Source organism: Lagopus leucura, unplaced genomic scaffold (assembly GCF_019238085.1).
Source record: "Lagopus leucura isolate 7727_CA_CO unplaced genomic scaffold, USGS_WTPT01 Super-Scaffold_100004, whole genome shotgun sequence".
NCBI lineage: Eukaryota > Metazoa > Chordata > Aves > Galliformes > Phasianidae > Lagopus > Lagopus leucura.
In genome coordinates, this window is record NW_024962264.1 from 39,323,097 (window position 1) to 39,342,815 (window position 19,719).

Below are 19,719 nucleotides of genomic sequence, written 5' to 3' on the forward strand. Positions count from 1 at the left end.
AAATGAGAGCATTCCTCTTGTGCTGCACAGAAGGGACGGCAAATGATTCTTTGCCTGTCCCTTTGCTGATTCTTTGCTGCCCCTTCTCAGGTACAAAAGCTTCCAAGCCCTTTCCCATGGAGGACCCCTCGGAAGCTGCCGGCTGCCACTCGTGCACCGCGGGGCTGACTCAGCTGCAGCTCCTTTTTTCTCCTCGCTCATCCTTGCTGTACCCGCTGCCCATGCCTATGGAGCAACAAGACTTTGACTCTTTCGTCCTACTCTGTCCAACCACACCGTGGCATTTACTCGAGTAAAACTGTGAATAAGGAAAGAACTGAAGAAAGCGAAGACGCTCAGAATGTTTCCACATTGTTAACACAAAGACTCCCTATGAAAGCGATACAACGCGAGGACTGTCAAAGCAAAGCGTTCGCGACTGCTTGCTGTGCTACAAAAACTGAACATCCCAGGGCAGAGAGGAAGGGGGAATACAGAGATTCATTTTCTTGTTAAAAATGTCCTCCGCACACAACAACCGCGGGCAGAAGCCTTTCGCTTTCGGCCGCGCAGTTCCCAGCATCGCTTCAGCAGAACGCACGGCTTAAGGCAATGGCAATTTGCCCTTCCTCCGCTGATCTGAGCTCACGGGGCCCATCTCACAACGCTCGCCCCCCGGCTCAGCTCTCCTTTCGCGCAAAGGGCCGCCAGACAGAGCCCGAGGAGCTCGCCAACAACCCCATCCTCCATACCGCCACCCCTCAGCCCCGCTAACAAAGGCGGCGCGGGACCGCCGCAACCCCCGCCGGCACCGCCCTCGTCTCCCTCCTTCCCCGCCCCTCCCGCGGCCGGGCCGGGCCGGCCCCGCACCGCCTTCTCCGTGCCTGCCCGCCCCTCCCCGGCGGCGGCAGCGGCGCGGCAGGGTGCCGCCGGGCGGGCGGGGTGTCTCCCAGGCGGCCTTGCCCGGATGTGCTACCCTGACTCATAGCCGAGCCGCACGCAGCCTCCGCGCCGTTGCCGCGCTCGCCCCGCTCCGCTCCGCGCACGGCTCTCCCGCGCCTCCCCGAGAGGCGGCGGCGGCTCCGGGAGCAGGGGAAGGAGGAGGAGGAGGCCGCCGCGGCGCCACCACCATGGGTGAGTCCCCTCTGCGCAGCCCCTGCTGCCGCCCCTCCGCCCCCAGAGGCCGCCGCCCGAGCTCGGTGCAACTTCCCCGCCGGCTGCGGGGCTCGGAGCGCGCGGTCCCCGTGGCGCAAAGTTTCCGCGGCAGCTCGGCTCCGCGCAGGCCGGGCCGCCCCGATCCGCACGCGGAGGGCGTGAGGAGCCGCCTGCCCGTGTGCTGAGGGCGGCTCGGGGCACGGAGTTACGTAAGGCGGCCCCGGGACCTCTCGCCGATCGCGGCCGGCGTGACGAAGGCAGTCGGGGTAACGCTTTGGGAAGGTTATGCTGCGGTCCCTGTCCGCTGTTGGAGAAAGACGTAAGGATCTTCGTGTCGCTCCGGCTGCGAGGAAGAGCGTTACTCGTGCCTCCGAATGCAGCCATGTTACCTCTGCCTTTTTTTTTCTTTTTTTTTTTTTCCCCCCCCGTCTCTTAATGTTGTAAATTAAGTAGTTTCGCACCGGTCGCCACTTGGATGGAGCTTCCAGCGAATCCCGTGTGAACCCAGGGAGCACAGCGTTTCACTGCTTTCACAGAGCGCTCGCTGGGTTTCTCCTCGCTTCCCCACCTCCTCCTCTTTGCACGCACAGTACGGCGCCCAGCAGCCACCATCAGGTTCCCCACACAGCTGGCTGCAGTGTAGGCGCTGGGGCAGGGGTGGCTCCGCCGGCCTGTGTGGCACTGCACTCTGGGCCATGGATCCCCGGGGCGAGGGGATGTGTGCTTTGCACATTGGGCAAGGGGCCTGACTTCGGTTCGGGGCTTTGACATCAGCACTTCCTGCAGCCTCAGGTGCTGCACTGTTTAGTTTCTTTTTGCAGATCACGCACATCTTTCCTTTTCGACTAGAAGTTTCTATAGGAAGAAGCACTTGCAGTGCCTCAGTTTTCCTGGTCGTGGAATGGGATAGATACTTGTTTGCCTCCTTTAAAGTGATGGAGAACTCCTGGAGAACAGTTGCAAATTGAAGCTGCCAGGGGTCAGGCATGGAGGAGAGCTGTCAGGCTTGCTCAGAATAAGGAACAACTCTTAACAGTGTAGCAAAGGCCTCTTTTCGTGCATGGAGATACCAGGATTTAGTGAGAATGTATTTCCTGTCTCTATTCACAAAGTCAGGCTGGTAATCTGAGTATTCTGGTCAAAGTACAGATGTGACCAATTCTACTTTGTCTCCCCCCCAAAAAAAAACTTCACAGTGTTAGCTAAACCTCTTCAGAAAAGCTGATGCAGAATTAATGCAGCACTGTTTTAGATGAGACTACGTCTCAGCTGCAGACAAGTTTGAAAACAGCTTGAGAATCTGCTCCAGCTTGCTATATAAGTAAGAGTCATTAAAATGTTTTCAGGAAGACTGAATTTTTCTCTAGAATCTGTCACTGCCCGTCTGTAACTGATCAGAGGTTACTTGTGCCCACTCCTTCGCATATTGGGGCCTGGCCCTCTTGCCCTTAATAAGAATCCAGGCAAACTACAGCCTCTGCAGCAGCTCTTGTTGCTCCAAAGAGCAAAGAATGAAATCGGTTTCACCTTGGCTAGCAGCTAACTATGCCTTCTGCTGTTCAAGATCTATGTTCTAGCTCATACAGTCAATGCGATAGCTTCCCCCATTCTGCTTATAGCATTCTTTTTGGTACTGTGTCACATAACAGCTGCAAATCCTTAGAATTGAAGTGAGAATGAATATTTGCAGTGTTTAATTTGTTCTTCCTATGGCTTGCACTACATTCCATAAATCATGCTCAACAAATAGGCATTTGTAGCAGAGTGCGGTGATGCCTTACAGTTAAATGTGAGCTCTATTCTGTGTTCAAAAATGCTGGCTTAGTATTAGCTGATCTGTATACTGGTGATATAAAATGGAAAGCCAAGTAAGCATATTTTAATGCCAGTCAAAAGATTTCTGCCACTAAAAATATTTGTGTATATATGGATCTGCATTCTCTTTGCTGTATAGAAATCTCTGCTGCCACTTCAGCCCCAAGTGTGTATTCCTCTGAAGTCATTCTCATGGCAGTCATTTCCTCCTGGAGGACTGTGGCTTCTTCTCATAAATATCGGTTCTTCTCAAAATTGTCACTTTTGTTGCTCGTACTTATGTAGTTTTTGAAGTCACGTACACAGAATGGCACAGTTTCAACAACGTTCATTTCTTAGCTTTGCGAGACAAGTTGCTGAAGTGCTCCTAGTAGCAAAACTCTGAGTACTTGAGACAACGTGTGCTATGCTTCTATTTTTATAAGAACAATTTCAGGTTTTTACTTTTCAGTTGCTGATGTCATGCCTCCATTTCCTGATGAATAGCCCCTTTCTCTGGTCAGTTTTCATCTTTTAACCTCCAAAACCACAGCCTGCATGCTCTGTCATGAACTCCTTGTGGCCAGGCAGGTTTTACTGTTTTCAGGCAGCAGTCATTCCACAAACACGAATCTGTAAGATAAATCAGTGATATGCATTGACCACTCAACACTAATGCACTGGCCCCAAAAGATGGAGAAACATAATTCGTGAGAGTTCATATACTGAACAGAAATACGGGTTACACACAAAGTTATTTTTATGGTATATATCAGTTGCAGATTGAAATAGAGATGTTACGATCAGTAGCAGTGAAATCTCATGAAGACCATTCTTGCATTTCAAAGCACCCGTTGTGTTAGCAAGAAATGGAAGGTGGCCTCTATTCTGATGAAGCTTAACATGTTCCTCAGCACTTAGCTGGGCAACAAACCGTGAGAGCAACCTGCCAGTTGCACAAGGAGGTCGGGGAACTTCTTAGATTCTCTTAGCAATACCTAGCACTAATATCATGGTGATGAGATGCAGGAGATACACAGGCTATAATGTAAATGGCTATTGTGCATTTAGTTACAATTGTCAGAACAAAGGCTTACGTTGCCCCTCTCCTCCCAGGGCACTGTATTTCCGCTCCTAGTTTCCATACAGAATTACCACAGTTGTCAAGCTTTGTGGCCAGCCTGGTGGCTGTGAACTCCAGATCAGAATGTCACAAGCCACTGTCTGTATTCATGATATTGGTTCACTCAGTGAAGATGGCAGAAGGGAGTGAATATTCAGGCATGGCTGTGTGCAATATCACTTTTGGGAAAATGGGAATAAGCCTGTGTGGTTTTTGTGAGTAATCAATAGCTTCACATATGAGAGGAATGAAAAAGTTGTCCTCCTTGAAAACAATTCTGCTTGTAAGAGATCTTGTAAGAGATGTGAGTCACCTTCATAGATTGCTTATAAAAGTGATATATTTATTGCACAAAAAAGCTAATTTTTAATTATTTTAAAGCTTTTGCAAATACAGTGGGACTTCATATATTGCTAGCATATTAGTTGTACCCAGCAGCAATACACCTGTTTAAGTCAGAATGAGTGAGATGTATTATAGCCAAAGACAAGATTGCATTTGGCAAAAACCTTGTCCTGAAAACACAAAGGCAGAAGAAACTGATTTTAGGATATGGCTCTGTTTCTTCCTCGAATAAAGTTCCTCAGAGTGTCCCTCTGAAGCATCCAGAGAGGTTAAATTAGTTCTGACTGCTCTACCATAACAAATAATGTTCCTATTTTCAGGCCGAAGTTTGTGATCTTTTGTTATTACATAAGATGAAAGCCAATCAATTTTGTCTCCTGCTTTAGGTTAAAGGCTTGATTCAAAAGTGTGTTTCTTAAGAATGTAATATGCAGTGGTAGCTGTGTAGTCAAAATAAAACTGGGAAGAGAAAGGGCAAAAGAACAGATGAAAACTGAAGGAAACAAAGCACTGATAATGGAAATGAGAAAGCTACCAAGACAAGAATAGAAAGAACAAAAATCCCTTAAAGGAAATGTGTGGAGGGAGAGAAGTACTAGAAGCAAAGGAAAGATGGGGTAAGGAATGAATGAACGGAACAACAGAAAACAGAAATGTCAGAAGAAAATTAGGAGCTCTCTTCCTGATCCACTCCCAACTCCCCATTTGATACAATTGCCAGGGTATGAAAGATATAGATAAAATCAGCATTTTTACCCTTTCTTTGTAATTCATTTTGGCTGCAGCTGATAATCCTTGAGAAGATTCATTATAATTCTCAGCCTTCCTTAAGTAAAGCTGATCTATTTCTGGAAGTTCTGAGAACTTAATTATTTATGAATATGTAAAAGAGAAGTAAATATGTCATTAACATAAACTAACATTTGTTCAATAAAGGACAGAACAATGTTGTCACCATTTGACATGAGAGAAAGCTCTGATGTTCCATCTGTGGCACCTGACCAGGAGGTTGGGTATGGTCCTTAACTCTGTTGCAGGATTCAGCTTGAGTGTTACGGACATTAATTGGTGACCTAATTACTTACGTAAGAGAAAACCCACTTTCTCCTGCTGACAAGTCCACCCAGGTCTCTGTGTTAACGAGAAATATTCCATCTGTCTTTACACTGTTGTACACATTATGTTTAAGACAGTATCTCACTTCCAGATTAAAATTGATTATTAACTACGTATAAACTTCTGAAAATTAAAATCTTGTGTGCCTTCTCCAGCTACTGGTGAAATTTTTTAATGACTGTTTGAATGTCAATTAGGCAAGGAACTTTTCCAATGAAGGGACTTTGTCCTTGCAGTGAAGCTGCTACATATAATCTCACAGGGCCTCTTCTTGTTAAATACAGTCTAGAAACTTGTTTCTGTTTACAAATTTTAATGATAGCAAGCAGATGGAATTGGTTTTGGTAGTGTAAGATGATTGTAAAAACAACAGCAACAACAACACAGATTTTTGATCACTGAAGTTCTACTTACTCCAAAAAATAGCTGATACATTTTAGAATTTTCATGTGCTCTAGATATGCCTAACTGAATTTGTAAACTCTCCGAAACAAATGGCTTTGGTTCAAGGAGCTTCAAAGCTGTGCACACAGCCTGGCGACATTTGTTCAGTCTGAGAGTCACAGTTCTGCTTTAGGGAGCTTTGAAGTTGTGCAGAAACCCTGGTGATCTCAGCCCACTCTTAAGCTGTAGTTCAAGAAGATTACAGGCTCAGCAGACACCCAGTAGAATTTGGCAAATCTATAAACCAAATAACTGCCATTCACTTACTTTCAGGTGGAGGATGGGGTTTAGCGAAGGATTCTTTGAGACCTGCAAATAAAGACACAGTTCACATTAACTATTTGCTTAAATACATGTCTCAGAAACGTCCCTTATTTGAAACTCTTTCAGATATTTCTTAGGAGAATTTGAAAAGATATATCAGGAAATAAACATCTGTGTGTGTGTGTCTGTTGCAGCTGGAATTCAAAACATGTTTAAATAGAGGAAAAAGTAGATGTCTATATGAAATTGTGTTAAAATTTGCAACCTAAAATGAATAAAATGAGGGCATTTCAAGCTTTGCATCTCTAGGTGAGACAAACCTACTACAAAGATTACATTCACACATTCAAAAATGAGGAGAAAAACCCACTCTTTTGGAAAGGAAATATTTTACTTGATCCCTTTTAATACTTAGTGCTATTTTCCTCATATTTCAAATCTCTTAACAAACTTACTGCTTTCTAATTATGTATTATGGGAATGTGTGAGGCATGGGTCGGTTCTGAGCTTTTGTTAAAACACCGAATAATTCCTTGTGTGAGTGATAGCTCTGTGAGATTCATTATAGTTAATCACAGTTGCATACATTCATCAGTTGGTTTTGGCCTCTGATACTTGCCAGCCTGACAGTCGTGATCATTTGGAAGAAATCTGCCAGATTTGTTTGTTAATTTTTGCATTAATTTTTTTGTTTACATTTCCTGTCAGTTGATTTGGATTCGGCAAGCCGTGTCAATATCTGATTAAGTGCAGTTAAGCAGGTGTTCAAAGTCACGTGGTGAATAAGCAGCCTATCTTTCAGCCCTATCTCCTTCACTTTTGCAAATATTCCGGGGGAGTAAGACTGGAAAGAGAGAAAAGTGAGTGAGAGAGATGGAGACTGAATAAGAAGGCCCAGGCTCATGGAAGAGATCAGCTTAATGGCAGGATGTACAGCATGATGAGGATTGAACAGAGCTTTGGAGAAATTTGCTGGGGCTGCCAAAAGCTGTAGGGAACAACAGGCCTTTGTTGATACTTGAGGAGTTCTGTGCCCATTGTTAGCTTCCTCTGTTTCTACGGCTCTCCTGGTACATTACTGTGGGAGCATCGGGACACAAAACCTACAGTTAAAAACCTCTTCTTATGGAATTCTTCACCTTTCAGTGAATGCCTTTCTCTCTACTGTATGCCAGTCCAAAAATAACCCCATGTGTAACATGAAGGATTAATACTTCCCTCATCGTATCTTAAAGGAAGGAGGGGGGCGGAAAAGAAAACTCTCTCATAAACAGCAAGTTACAAACTCCCATTTGCCCGTAACTGTATCCAGACTAGGAACTAGAACTGCTTTGTATTGTGTGGATTAACACTGTGTCAGTGTTTTGTAGCTGGAAACTTAAAATTTTTCCTGCTTGAGCATAAATACAACCAGACATCAAAGAGGAGCAGCTGCAAGGCCTGTGGTCTGCAGGTTCAGTGGAGCGTTTGGCTGAGGTGAGCACGGTGCTGAGTGCAGCCTGCTGTCTGCCAGCCAGGAACTGCTCTTGAGAGCATATTTAGAAAGGTTTCCTGTCTTTGGTGTTGTACCAGTCTCATGACATGACAATCAGCATTTCTAGCCTTAGAAGCAACCTTACAAGCACATGTCACTATTTCAGGGCTAGTAGCACTTCTGCTCCCTTCCCTGAGTTCATGCCTGTATCCTTTCTTTGTTGAGAAACCCAAGATGATCTCAATTTGCAACACCCAGTGCCCTGCAGGCAAAACTGAGTTCAGCACTGCCAAATAGCTCCTTGTGCTGCATGAAGGCTCTGGAACGATTTCCTTAAATCAAAATGCTGTTTTATCTTGACAGCAGGAACAAAGCATGCAAAGAGAAAAAGGCTTTAAAACCAAAGCAGGAGTGTACACATCTTTCTTATCCAAATTTTCCCTGTCCACAGAATGTTTAACTTATACCTGCTGGGCCTCTGGAGGAACTGACTGAAGTCAGTCTTCTGAGCCTAGTGTATGTAGAAATAGCATCTTCAAAGTTGTGACCCCTTCTTCAGGCATACCCCTTTCTGAGAATTTTAAGAGGAAATTCAGGGAATTAACATGATCATCAGGAGGAGCACCAAAGCAATGAGTCGTTTTGGGGATATTTCACGCTTGCCCCCACGTCTTTCTTAAGTAACAAGTAGCCATGATGCTTCTTCCTTTCACTCCCACCTCTCCTATCTTTATGCACTGAATCAATTTTAGGGCCAGGCTATAGTTCTACTGGGGGCAGCAGGGGGGGGGGAAGCAGAAAAGAAAGCAAACTACAACAGAAAATTGGCCCACAAAGGCATTCACTGTAAAAACATCTGCTATGATTAAATGAATTTAGAAATACATTTAATAGGCTTTATATACAAACATATTTGATCTCACCCTGCAAAACCTGTTGAGCCTTTGTTCCTGGATCTCCTCAGAGGGTGATACAGACGTACTGGCTCCCGCCACATGAAATTTGGATGAAAGCAGAGAAATTATGGAGTTTGAGAGCAAGATATGCAATATACCCATAAAGAATGGCTGACAGAAGTCAAGGAAATTCAGTTATTTAGTGGTGATGTTGTTTTAAACAATTGCAGTACAAATTCCATCATCTGTTTACAGCAGGATAAGTACTTCAGTTAAATCAGAGGTACTAATCATTAAGTTTACATGCAGCAGTGCCCAAAATGGTGCGCAATTTCCAGGCAAAAACTACATTTCTCTAACTGATGCTATAATGTCCTCATTTTCTTCAAGTCATTTCTTTTTTTTTTTAACCTAAGAATCATTTCTTACTCTTCCCACTCTCTTCCACAGCCATTCTATTCCTTTAGTCCTTTGCTAAGCCCCTTATTTCATTGCCCAGTTTTCTGTAACGTCTTCCTTCTCTTGCCTCCTCCAGTTGTCTGTTCTCTTCTGTCTTTCCTCCCATCTCCCACTCTCTCTTCTTCTGGTTCTGTCCTTATTAATTATCTGACAGCTTCTTCCTTCGTACCCATTCCACTATCTTTGTTAGAGAAACAATCGAAAAACTGCTGTTCCACTTTCTAATTTTCAAAAGCAGAAGGTTTTTGGTTTTTATTTTCGTAAATATCTGCTAGTTAAAACTAATATAAAATCAGTTTTTAGTTTCGCCTAACATACAATGAGCAAGACTGCATGAAAGAATGTATCTTGTAGGAAAGAAACAGCCCAGGATTGGGCCCTACTCATGTAAATGCTATTTATACGGCATTCTTGTACCCACACAAAGCCCACACTGAGTACCACTGAAGTCACCAGGATCCTGCTTTTCTGACTCAGCTATAATGGGCCTCAAACTATAGGGTCTGGGTGAAACTGTGCAAAATATCATGTTCCATAGAAATACACTTAGAAATATTGGCTCTCCAACTTATGCAGTTGGGAGGATGGAAATATTAGACATTGGGCTAATTTTGAGAAGCACTGTTCAAATGTCTTTTATTGGTAAGTACGGCACTATGCTGGTTTATAACATGAAGAAATGATGGAAGCGCCATATTCTGTGCTGAAAAAGAAGATCTGTTGAAATCTTTTTTTCTTAAAAACTGATGGAATCGTAGAGCTTATAGTAATTTGTTATTTTAAAGAAGAAACCAATTTAACATGAGGATAACATTAGAACATCATCCTGTAAAAGGGATCGTAAGCACGATGTCGTAAGCTATTAATATACATAAAGTTCTATCTTGTAGCAGCATAGGAAAAAAGAATAAATATGTTTCAGAAATGCATTTTGCAGCCATTAGATAGTGTCTTTTGGTATTTTCTGATATTCCCAGAATATGTTAGAAATCTCTCTCTCTAAGACTTATACACATTATGCTTCTAATGCCACATTAGAATGTGGATACTTACTGTTTCACAGGCAAGAATGCTGTAGGAGGAACAAAAAACAATTCAGTGCACTTCTTCAGAATGCATCATCATCCCAGAAATGATCTGAAGTGCTTGTTTATCTTTATGAAGGCTATAACTTCTCCTTTTACAAGGGGAGTGAACGCATCACAGTTTCTGTTTCTGACTGTTAAGAATAAGGTAGAATTTCAGATTTCTTGTACAGTCTCTGAAAGAGTTCTTCTGTGAATGTAAAATTTGAGTTCTGTGCCTGTACCCAGTTCAAAACAGATGACTGGGGGAAAAAATGCCCTAGAAAATAAAGCACTTTATGTTAGCAAGGGAGGCCTGTTTTGTTTTGCTTTTTGTTGTAGTTTTCTTTTTCAAAACGTTTATGAGGTTGTCTTTCTGATACTAGAGAGCTCTTGTGATAAAAAGCAACAGATGTGAGCTTCTGGATTACTTTTAGCATACTCAGATTCTGAACAGTTCACTGCACTCAGGCATCACAACAAACAAGGTGTCAGTCAGAAGCCAGCACACTTCAGCAACTTTTAAACTGCTTGCTTTTCTAAAATCAGAAATGGTCATCAACAAAACAGAACTTTGGCTGTACATAGAGAACTTTTTCTGAAAGCTGATTAATAGGCACATTTTACAAAATGACTGAAGTTTGGCAGGTTGTTTGAGAAACGGCCTTTTCTGTTGGACACTTTTTGTATCTTAAAAATAAGTGGATGAGACTATTATTATTATTATTATTATTATTTTCACTGTTATCGGAAATACATTTCTTACAATCAGAAATACGCTGAGGAGCCTGGATGCAGATTAAGTTTGGACTGCATTTGGGGTTGCAGAGATTTAACTTTTAGATCAAATATCAGATATCAAAATTGAAAATTTGGGAAATCTTGCAAGCACCCTCCTGATATTTCCTCATTATTTCTCCCCAGACTCCTTCTTGCAAAAGCAGCCACTGTGTCAAAAGAGGCCCCTTCTGATTTTGGCCAACAGTTCAGAATGAAAATACAGCAGCAATTTTTGTTTAAACATTTGGTGGTTGGACTTGCAGAGAACATTCAGAATAGGTGATTATTGTATTCATATAACAGTACCACTTTTGTACCACTCTTGTACCACTCTTACTCTTTGATCACAAAGCATGTGTTGAACTTCAGTGTTCATTTTTAATATCTTAAGGATGCAAGTCTAAGTATAAAAGGCAAATTCTGCTTGTTTATGTCAGTTTAGTATTATTCCACTCCGTACCTATGGAACTAATTTGTCCCCAAAGTCAGCATATCATTTGAATCTTTACATTAGAGATGTTTCTGCTGCTTCATCTAATACAACCTACGGGTAATGTAAAGCCATCAGGCAAAGAAGTCTGGTTGCTCTGATGTGAAAGGTCTGCATGTTCAATGCAGAACTTCTAAAATTGCATTAATTTAATGAAAATAAAGCTTTTTTTTTTTTCCTGTGCTGAGACATGTCATCTTTAAACGTAATACAGCAAACTATCAAATAACATTTTTAAGTGCATGTTGTAGATTTAAATGGTATTGCCTTGCAGTGCTTTAACTGACCTGGTTGCAGAGCATTTAGAAAAGGTAATCCGTTGAAACAAGCTTTGCCGCTGAAGCCTCCGTGTAGTCAGATTATGGCCTTAGTTCCATTACCCTGTATTATGCATAAAGTTGCTGCAAATTTGATTTAAATGGTAACTGGGCCTAAAATGTAGCTTTTGTGTCCTACTTGAGCATAAACAACCATAGGATAATGGACAATAAAGTGATGGGTAATAAAATGATGTCCATAGTGCCTTCATACCTGAGATGCCTTAAAGAAATCTCGTTTTTAGATTCTTGTCCTGGTTTAGTAGAATTAATGGTTAAAGGTCTGCATAGAGTTTTGGGGGCTGCCATCACTCACAACTGTGGAAGCCAAAAAAAGCTGCAGATGTTCAGTGTGCTGAAGAATTTGTGGCACCAGAGAATTAGGAGTTGCATTCTCAGAAGGCTGCAGTCACTTCAGTGCATCATGGGATCAGACACAGGTCTGAAGAAATCTGACCTCCCATTCATTTGAGGGAAAAGGTAGATGCACTGGCCATGGGTGAAATTAACAGTCCTGGGCTCTAGCATTAAAAGATTCCTCTTCAGAGGGATTTATAAACACTAATTCATTAAAACAGATTCTCCTGCAAGACTTACAAGTGAACGGATTGTAGAAGGCTGCTTTTGACCCACATAGGGACACAGGAAATAAGCAACAACTGCTTAGTTGAGTTCTATCATGAACTCTGAAGTATGAAGGCAAACAAATAGCCTAAGAAATGAAATATATAGTGTTCAAAAGAGATATTGATTCAATACTTATGACAATGCTTGCTCCCAAAATGTATTTTTCAGTGTGGCAATGTATCATTAAGAGAGGTATCAATGTGCAAATGCCATAATGATTGTTAGAATTAATAGCAGAATTGTCAGGCCTGAAGGCCTGTGTGCATCCACAACTCTTTAGTTACCTCAAGAATTAAGGCTTATGGGCATTTTCATAATTATTTCATTATATTCACATCAACTCCTAACAATTAACACGCTGCAAAATTTCAATAGTGTTAATACATTTTTGTAGTTCTACTAGTAAACAGTTCACAGAATTGCCACTGTAGTAGGCATGTTCCCTTTGTGTATTTGTGTCATGTATACTCATGTATAACTCCTCACAGATTTTGCTTTTTTTTTTAAACAGCCACATTCTAAATTGTTTTTCACATTTTAAGTTATATAAATATATATATATATTTCTTTTTTTTTCCAAGAATTCAAATCTTGCTAAAATAAATAAGACTCATTCTGTCTATTTTTTTCTGTATTTACAAACAAAGAGGACAATGAAAAGAAGTCTACCTGGTCCATTCATCAATGCTGTGCTCAGATCCTTCTGGAATAATATGAAGGACTTAATCAAGGTCATTTGTTATACACTCATACTCTACATGTTGTATTTTTTCCAATGGTAGGACCTACTTCCGTGATATTTTATAGTTGTACTGTCAGTCTCCTCATATGTAGGAACTGAGGCAGCACAAAATATACATATGCTGCTGAGTAAATGCAAGACAAGAATTTCATAATAACGCATAACAATATGCTGTTAAGAGAAAGGAAATAATTTTATACATACATACGTATAAAATGTATGTTTATTTTATACATACATATACTCTCTTATCCATGACTGAGGCCAACACTGTGGAAGAAAAAGGTGCTTGTCTGTTTAAAAAGAAGAGGAAAAGATCTGTTACCTAAGAGTTAGACAGCAGGAATAGTCAGATGAAGATTTTTCCAGTCTGCACTCTGCTAATTTATAGCAAGATGAAGCAGTTAACAGTTCTGTCACACAGCAAAACAGACTTACCTATAATAAGGATGTCCTACTTGGATGCTCTGTTAGGAAGCCTGTAGTAGAAACAGTGGAAGTGTTGGAGCTGAAATTTGAGCAGATTCACAGTCTTGTAGAAGGAAAACAAAACTGTCATTTGGAAGGATTTTGAATAAAGGTTGTAAGGATTTTGAAGAAGGCCAGTGCTATAACCGGGTCAACTGTGATTTTATGTAGTTACATCTTGAAGCCTCCATAGTCTTTGTGTCTTCACTTTAGGTAGCTGCAGGGCCACTATTCAGTCACTTTTCATCCTTCTCTTCGGCAGAGTGAGGAAGACCTCATCCCCCAGCCTCACTTTTGCACATCACATGCTCTGGGGACAGGCTCATCTTTGGAGCCCTGTCCTACACTTTCTCCAGTTTCTCAGTGTCAACCTGGGACATCCAGAGCCAGGTTAAGAATTTGGGGATGTGCAAGTTCTCACCAAGCATCAAGCAGAGACTTGATCTGCTGGCCACACTCCTAATATAGCCATAATGCTGCTTGATTTATTTGCATTGAGAACATGCCGCTGGCTCATGTTTTAATTGGCCTCCACTGTAATCCCCTGGGTGTTTTCAGCAGGGCTGGTCCTCAGCCAGTCAGCTCCCAGTCTTTCCCAGTGTGTGGGATTGTTCAGTCTTAGCTACAAATCTTGGTCCTTACACTTGCTGAAGAAGACTTCTGGCCATCCAATCCCCAAGTTTCTGAAGGTGCCTCTGGATTGCTATTTGTTGTGTCAGCTGATCCCCCGATTTAGCATTGTCTGCAAAAGATTAACACTGTTCAAATGCATGTTTACCTTCATGCTATAATGTTTTCAAACAAAAAAAAAAAAAAAACCCAAACTTAAAATCTGCAATTTGTCCAGCCCAAAAAGAGCTGTATAGACTCCCATTCAATTTTTTTACGCTATAAAGTAAGGCAATGATAAACACTTCTTATTTGTGACTGCAGAATAGCAGAAAAATGATTACATACTTGAAAAAATGTTTGGGAGTATTTGTTAGACTAGCATCTGTAGTTGCAAGTGAACATGAATTATTGGTAATCACTTAATTCAAGTGAGTAGAAGATGACAAACCTTGATTTGTAGACACCCAGCTGACTGAAGTCTGCAGAATAACACTAATGATGAAATATGGATTCTCAGTGTAGCCTAAATGGGATGTCAGCTTTTTCTTTTCTACTTTACTTACTTAACTGGTGAGAAGTGCAGAGAGAATGACTTGCAGTAGCAATTCATGGGAAACCATTGGGTCCAGATCTCCAGTCATCCTACTGAGAGCCCTACTGAGCATGCCACAGCTCTCATCTTGCCTACATGTCCACTTTTCTTTCCAGCTAATCAGGGCAGAGCACATAACTTGAGTTTCTTTCACATGGAATATGATAAATCAGAACATGCACTTTGAAGCTCTCCTGATCTTCCAGTTTAGTCATAGCACAAATCCTGGCCCATACTTAACTGTAGAGTCTTCTACACTTAAGCCCCTTCCTAATTTAGGTTAATTTACCCAACATATTTTGCCTTTTTACCTGTAGTTTTGTTTTGTGTTAAGCTTAGATAATATTTTTTTATCAATCTGGAACAAAAGAAGGCTTTTTCAAGATAGATGAGTCTACACTAGCAGTGTTACCTGTTAGCATCTATCACTATTTTTATTCCTCTACAGCACAGTGTAGACCTGAATAGGATGACCACAGCTTTTGCTCATCTAGATGAGGGAATAATTCATTTTGACAGTGGCATTTAATACTTCTCTAGTGGGGCATAGACTGCACTATTTTAAGGTATTATCACAGTGCATTCTACACACAGGGAAGACATACTTCACTATAAAAGGGTGGCAGTGCACAGGGCTTGCTTTCCCTGGGATGGTGTAGATTCTTCAGTGCTGGTAGAGCTTATTAATTCTCTCTTTCTGGGTCTTCATGTAAGCTTTTCCTTGCAGCATTCAAACTAAGATTACAGATGGGAAGTGCTGACAAAGAATAGGGGTGTGCTCAGTCTGAGAAGGCCAACCACCTAGATGAGACACAGAAGGAGCTATGTGTGCCGTGTTATCTGCCGTATATACAGGAGATTTAAAATTACCAGCAGCCATCAAATAACAACTCTTTGTGCCTGCCTATTCAAGTGGGAATGGAGAAAGAAGAAAAAATCTCTTTATCCTGTAGCTGAAGCATTAGCAATTTTCCTGATAAGTATTGCTTTAATGATCAATTGCTGCCTGTATTAATTAATATTATCACAGTAACTTTCTATATGAGGCTTTTGGGTATTAGTAAAATGGAGAGAAAGAATATTAAAACTGATAATATATATGGTTTTTTTATTATAAGCAGCTTCTGGAAGTAAATGAAGTATGGCTACCAACAATGCATCACTGATTTATGCCTGCTGATACAGAAGCATCCTGGTCTTTTCCTCTCATTTCATTAAGACGTCAGCATGTCAGTGGTGGTTAAAAATGACAGTAGCTTTTGGCACATGTGCAAATCTGCACATTTACTCCATGAACTGTGTCTGTAAGCTTTCCCATATAATGTGACCACTTCTGAAATATTCCTTTCTCCACTTTTCCTTTCTTCTACTTTCAAGGGACCAGTTGTAATTGACAAAAAAGCCAACACAAAACAGAACAAAAAAACAACAACAAAAAAAACACAGTTGGAGAATGTAATAGGAGAGATTGTTTCCTCAGCTGTCATCTCTTTGCACTGTTGCAGCAGTGGCTGGCATCTGTGGGAGTTCTATATGCTGACCGAGTAGAATTCTCTCCATACAAACACTGTAAACATATGCTATAGAGAAGACTGTGAAGGTCCTCGATGTTGCTGCAAGATGCCTCCAGGAGGAGGGGCTAAGGCACATTGTTAGAGTTGTTCAGACATCTGACTTACTGTTGCAAAGCTTCCTATGTGTCTCTTGACTGCCAGGCAGCATGTAAGTAACTTCCCAGTGCACTGAGTTATGCAGATATGCCTGTGACATGCAGCAACTGGTCAGGAAATCACCTCTGCCTCTCAGTCTTGCTGGGTTTTGACTTCTGTTCTCTGCTTCTTTGCCTTCTGAACTAGAACTGTATTTCAGCCAGATGGTAAAAAGATTGGCAGTCCATCGGTAGCTCAGTCCTTTAAGTGTCTGTTTTGAGTAGTTTACTGACCCTGTAGAACTGTCTAACAGTACAGCTGCATTTAACAGGGATGCAGTGATCTGAAGTGTTCTTTGAAAGTGGCATAAAATAACATGGATATTGGGAAATATGGCAGTGGAATTTTTGTGTAGACTCGTGGTTAGGCATGGACTGCATATGCTATGGATTTTAGGTGCTAGTTCCCAGTATGGCATTCAGAAATCCGAGGCAGCTGTTTTGGCTCTCTAAACAGTGCCTGCAGAGTTCAGACTAGGATCAACTACCAAGCTCAGCAGGAAGACACTCATAACTAACATGCATACCTCTATTCTATTCAGCATAATTTCCACCTCAGGCCAAGGGCATGGAGTTATTTGGGAGATGGGTACCTGCATCTTTTCAGTGAAAGTCTGAGCCTTTGTTACTCCTTCTTTTCAAATGTGAATGAAGGAAGAGGCATTACTTCCTTCACCTTCCTTGAGATGGGCTGCAAACCTCAGTAGTCTTTTGATTCACACATATATGGAAGAAGAAAAAAGAAGAAAAAAAGGAGAGTAGTCCAGTTCTTTTCTCTTCCTGAATCCAGAGCTCTGCCATGAAACAACAAGATCCTTGGTATGCTTCTGTGAAATTGCATGCAGAGGATGAGAATGAATTTGGTTTATTTTAGTGTTTATGTTAATGTGTAAAATGCACTTTCATTTTATTGTCATTTACTTTCTGTTGAATGCTAGTATTTTCACTAGGATTTCCTTTGTGGTCTGTGAGTATGGGGGACATTGTGGCATGGGGCCAAGAGGACACACTTCTTAGAGATCTCTATCAGGCTAATGCATGGATTTGGCTACGGAGCTGCCTGAGAGGATGAGAAGAATTGTGGATTTGGGCTGAAGGTTAAATTTCTTCAGAATTTGGTGACAAGTGAATAGGACCATTGGAAGTAGGCTTCCTAGAGTCTTTTCTGTCTATACATTTAATTTTATTCTTTTCCCCCTGCGATTTAAGGGTTGGTCAAGATCTGCTTGGTCATCAGAGGAATAGATATCTTTGGAGCAATAGTGGATGTTCCTCATTTGGGGGCCACGGTATTTGCAGCTGTGTGGCACTGGCACAGGCTGCCCAGAAAAGTTGTGGATGCCCCATCTCTGGAGGCATTCAAGGCCAGGTTGGATGGGATCCTTGGCAGTATGATCTAGTAGTTGGCAACCCTGTCTGCAGCAGGGGGATTGGAACTAGGTGATCTTTGAGGTCCCTTACAACCCAAGCCATTCTATAATTTTATATATCTAATTGCCAAAGAACTTTGCATCCCTTGTGAAACACATACCAAGGACCTGTTGGTGGTTTTTATCTCTTCAAGCTCTGCCCTTCCTTCCTGAGGCCTGCAGATTGCACAGAGAGCCTGCTTCCTTCCAGCTGCTGTCAGTGGCTCCTTACTTAGTCTAAGGGATGGTTATTATGCAGTGAAACACAGCACTACTGCACTTCTCTGCAATACACTCAGATCCTGCTTGCAGAGGCAACAAATTACTTTCAATTTAAGATAAGAAGAGGCATTTTGCAGAAATCTTTTGTCTTTTAAAAATATATTTCTTTGGAGGAAAAAAAAAATCTTGGTTGCCTTTTTTTTTTTTTTTTTTTTTAATTGAACTTCTTACAGATGTGTCTTATGAGCATTTCACTTCTTTTTGGGATATTGGCTGAATACAGCTGAATACAGGTTGCAGAATGGAGAGTTAATAACTTAATTAAGAGACATAAGTTTTAAAACATATGAAGTAGCCTCTTCTTTCAGAGATTTATTTTTCCTGATTTGCCCTGTCAGACTGTCTTACTCCAAAACCATATTTTCAGAGGATACACAGTGCATCCTCTCATTCATTCAAACGTTCAATGAAATTGTTTGAAATAATCCTTGAGGCTTATAAAATTTGGATGATGATTTACCCAGCTGTGTATACGTGCCTTAGTGTGCAGCCTCAGAACATCAGTATCGTGTTTACTGCTCTGTCACTGTTGTATAGTTTTTACTAAATAAAGCTCTTAAATGCTGTGCAAAGGTTAACAATCACTTATAGCTGCAGTAATCATGCAGAAAACTTGCGGGTTTTGTGGAAATATTTCTTTTAAATCTGCTATATTAAGCATTTTGCTCACTGTTTTAATTTTGCCATCTGATTCATCTCCAGGTTTGTGTCAGCCTTACGTGAAAACTCGGTTGAATCCTTTTCCTCTAGAGAGTATCTGAGCTGATCCTATCAGTGCAGTGCTTTATTGATGCTGTATATCCTCTGCATTCCTGAGTGAGAACAAATGACTGCATTAATAGGTAAATATTTATAGCTAGTGGGATTAACCACAGATGCCTATTAATCTTGGTCACACCAGATTTAAGGTGATATGTGATACCTTTAAAAACAAACTTTGGAGTACATTTTGGCCCTAAAAGCTTCTTGATGAGTGATCGAATTCTAAACATTCGAAAGCAAGTTATAAATGACTCAGGGCTCCAGTCTTCAATTTACAATATTGGGCACCACAGTCTGCCTGCAAGTACATATTGTTTATTTGGGGCCACCTTAGCCAGTAATTTGTGCTAAACCACTGAATTGCATCACACCACTAATGGCATCACACCATCTCACCGGCCAATTACCAGCACTTTCCAGGACAGACTTGTTTTCCTTTGTATTCTTCATTAACTTTAGAAAATATTAAGATCCTTTTTCTCTGAAGCATGAGGAAACTATCACAATTTATCAGCCCCTTCTGTGGTTAAAAGAAATTTTTGAATTATAAGTTTTAACAATTGGGTTTTTAAGAGGAAAGGCTATTCTTATGTCCATTCTTTTCTTGGGCCAAAAATGTTTTACCAAGAGTAACTTAATAGGAAAATACAGACAAGCACTTTTGAACTGTAAGACATTTGTAAATGGAGGTCTTTAAAGTCACCTATTCAATTTGCAACCTGCATCTTTCTAACATACTGTCAAAGAACAATAGCACAAGTAGGTCAGTTTTTAGAAAAACTTACAGGAGCTGCACAGTGCAGTGCCTTATTATCTT

At 41.2% G+C, this 19,719-nt stretch overlaps 1 protein-coding gene and 1 long non-coding RNA gene across 9 annotated transcripts in view; one reads left to right on the top strand and one right to left on the bottom strand.

The window, feature by feature from the left end:
• The first annotated feature begins 1,026 nt into the window (after nt 1-1,026).
• The window catches only part of RAP1GDS1 (Rap1 GTPase-GDP dissociation stimulator 1), an 86,364-nt gene continuing 67,671 nt past the window's right edge, over nt 1,027-19,719 (top strand). For 2 of the 5 annotated variants that reach the window (XM_042870574.1, XM_042870575.1), the window contains exons 1-2: nt 1,032-1,113; nt 18,843-18,982. In XM_042870574.1, coding sequence (XP_042726508.1) covers nt 18,967-18,982 — 16 coding nt within the window. In that variant the 5' untranslated portion in view covers nt 1,032-1,113; nt 18,843-18,966. Of the gene's footprint in view, nt 1,114-18,842; nt 18,983-19,719 lie in introns of all 5 variants that reach the window. The other 3 variants (XM_042870578.1, XM_042870577.1, XM_042870576.1) reach the window with 3 other exon arrangements.
• Nucleotides 2,507-19,719, bottom strand: part of LOC122179643 — a 57,962-nt gene continuing 40,749 nt past the window's right edge. For 2 of the 4 annotated variants that reach the window (XR_006178777.1, XR_006178779.1), the window contains exons 11-13: nt 13,508-14,279; nt 10,103-10,268; nt 5,941-6,265 (exon numbers count right to left, since the gene is read on the bottom strand). This is a non-coding gene — a long non-coding RNA (uncharacterized LOC122179643). Of the gene's footprint in view, nt 3,562-5,940; nt 6,266-10,102; nt 10,269-13,507; nt 14,280-19,719 lie in introns of those variants that run through there. The other 2 variants (XR_006178780.1, XR_006178778.1) reach the window with 2 other exon arrangements.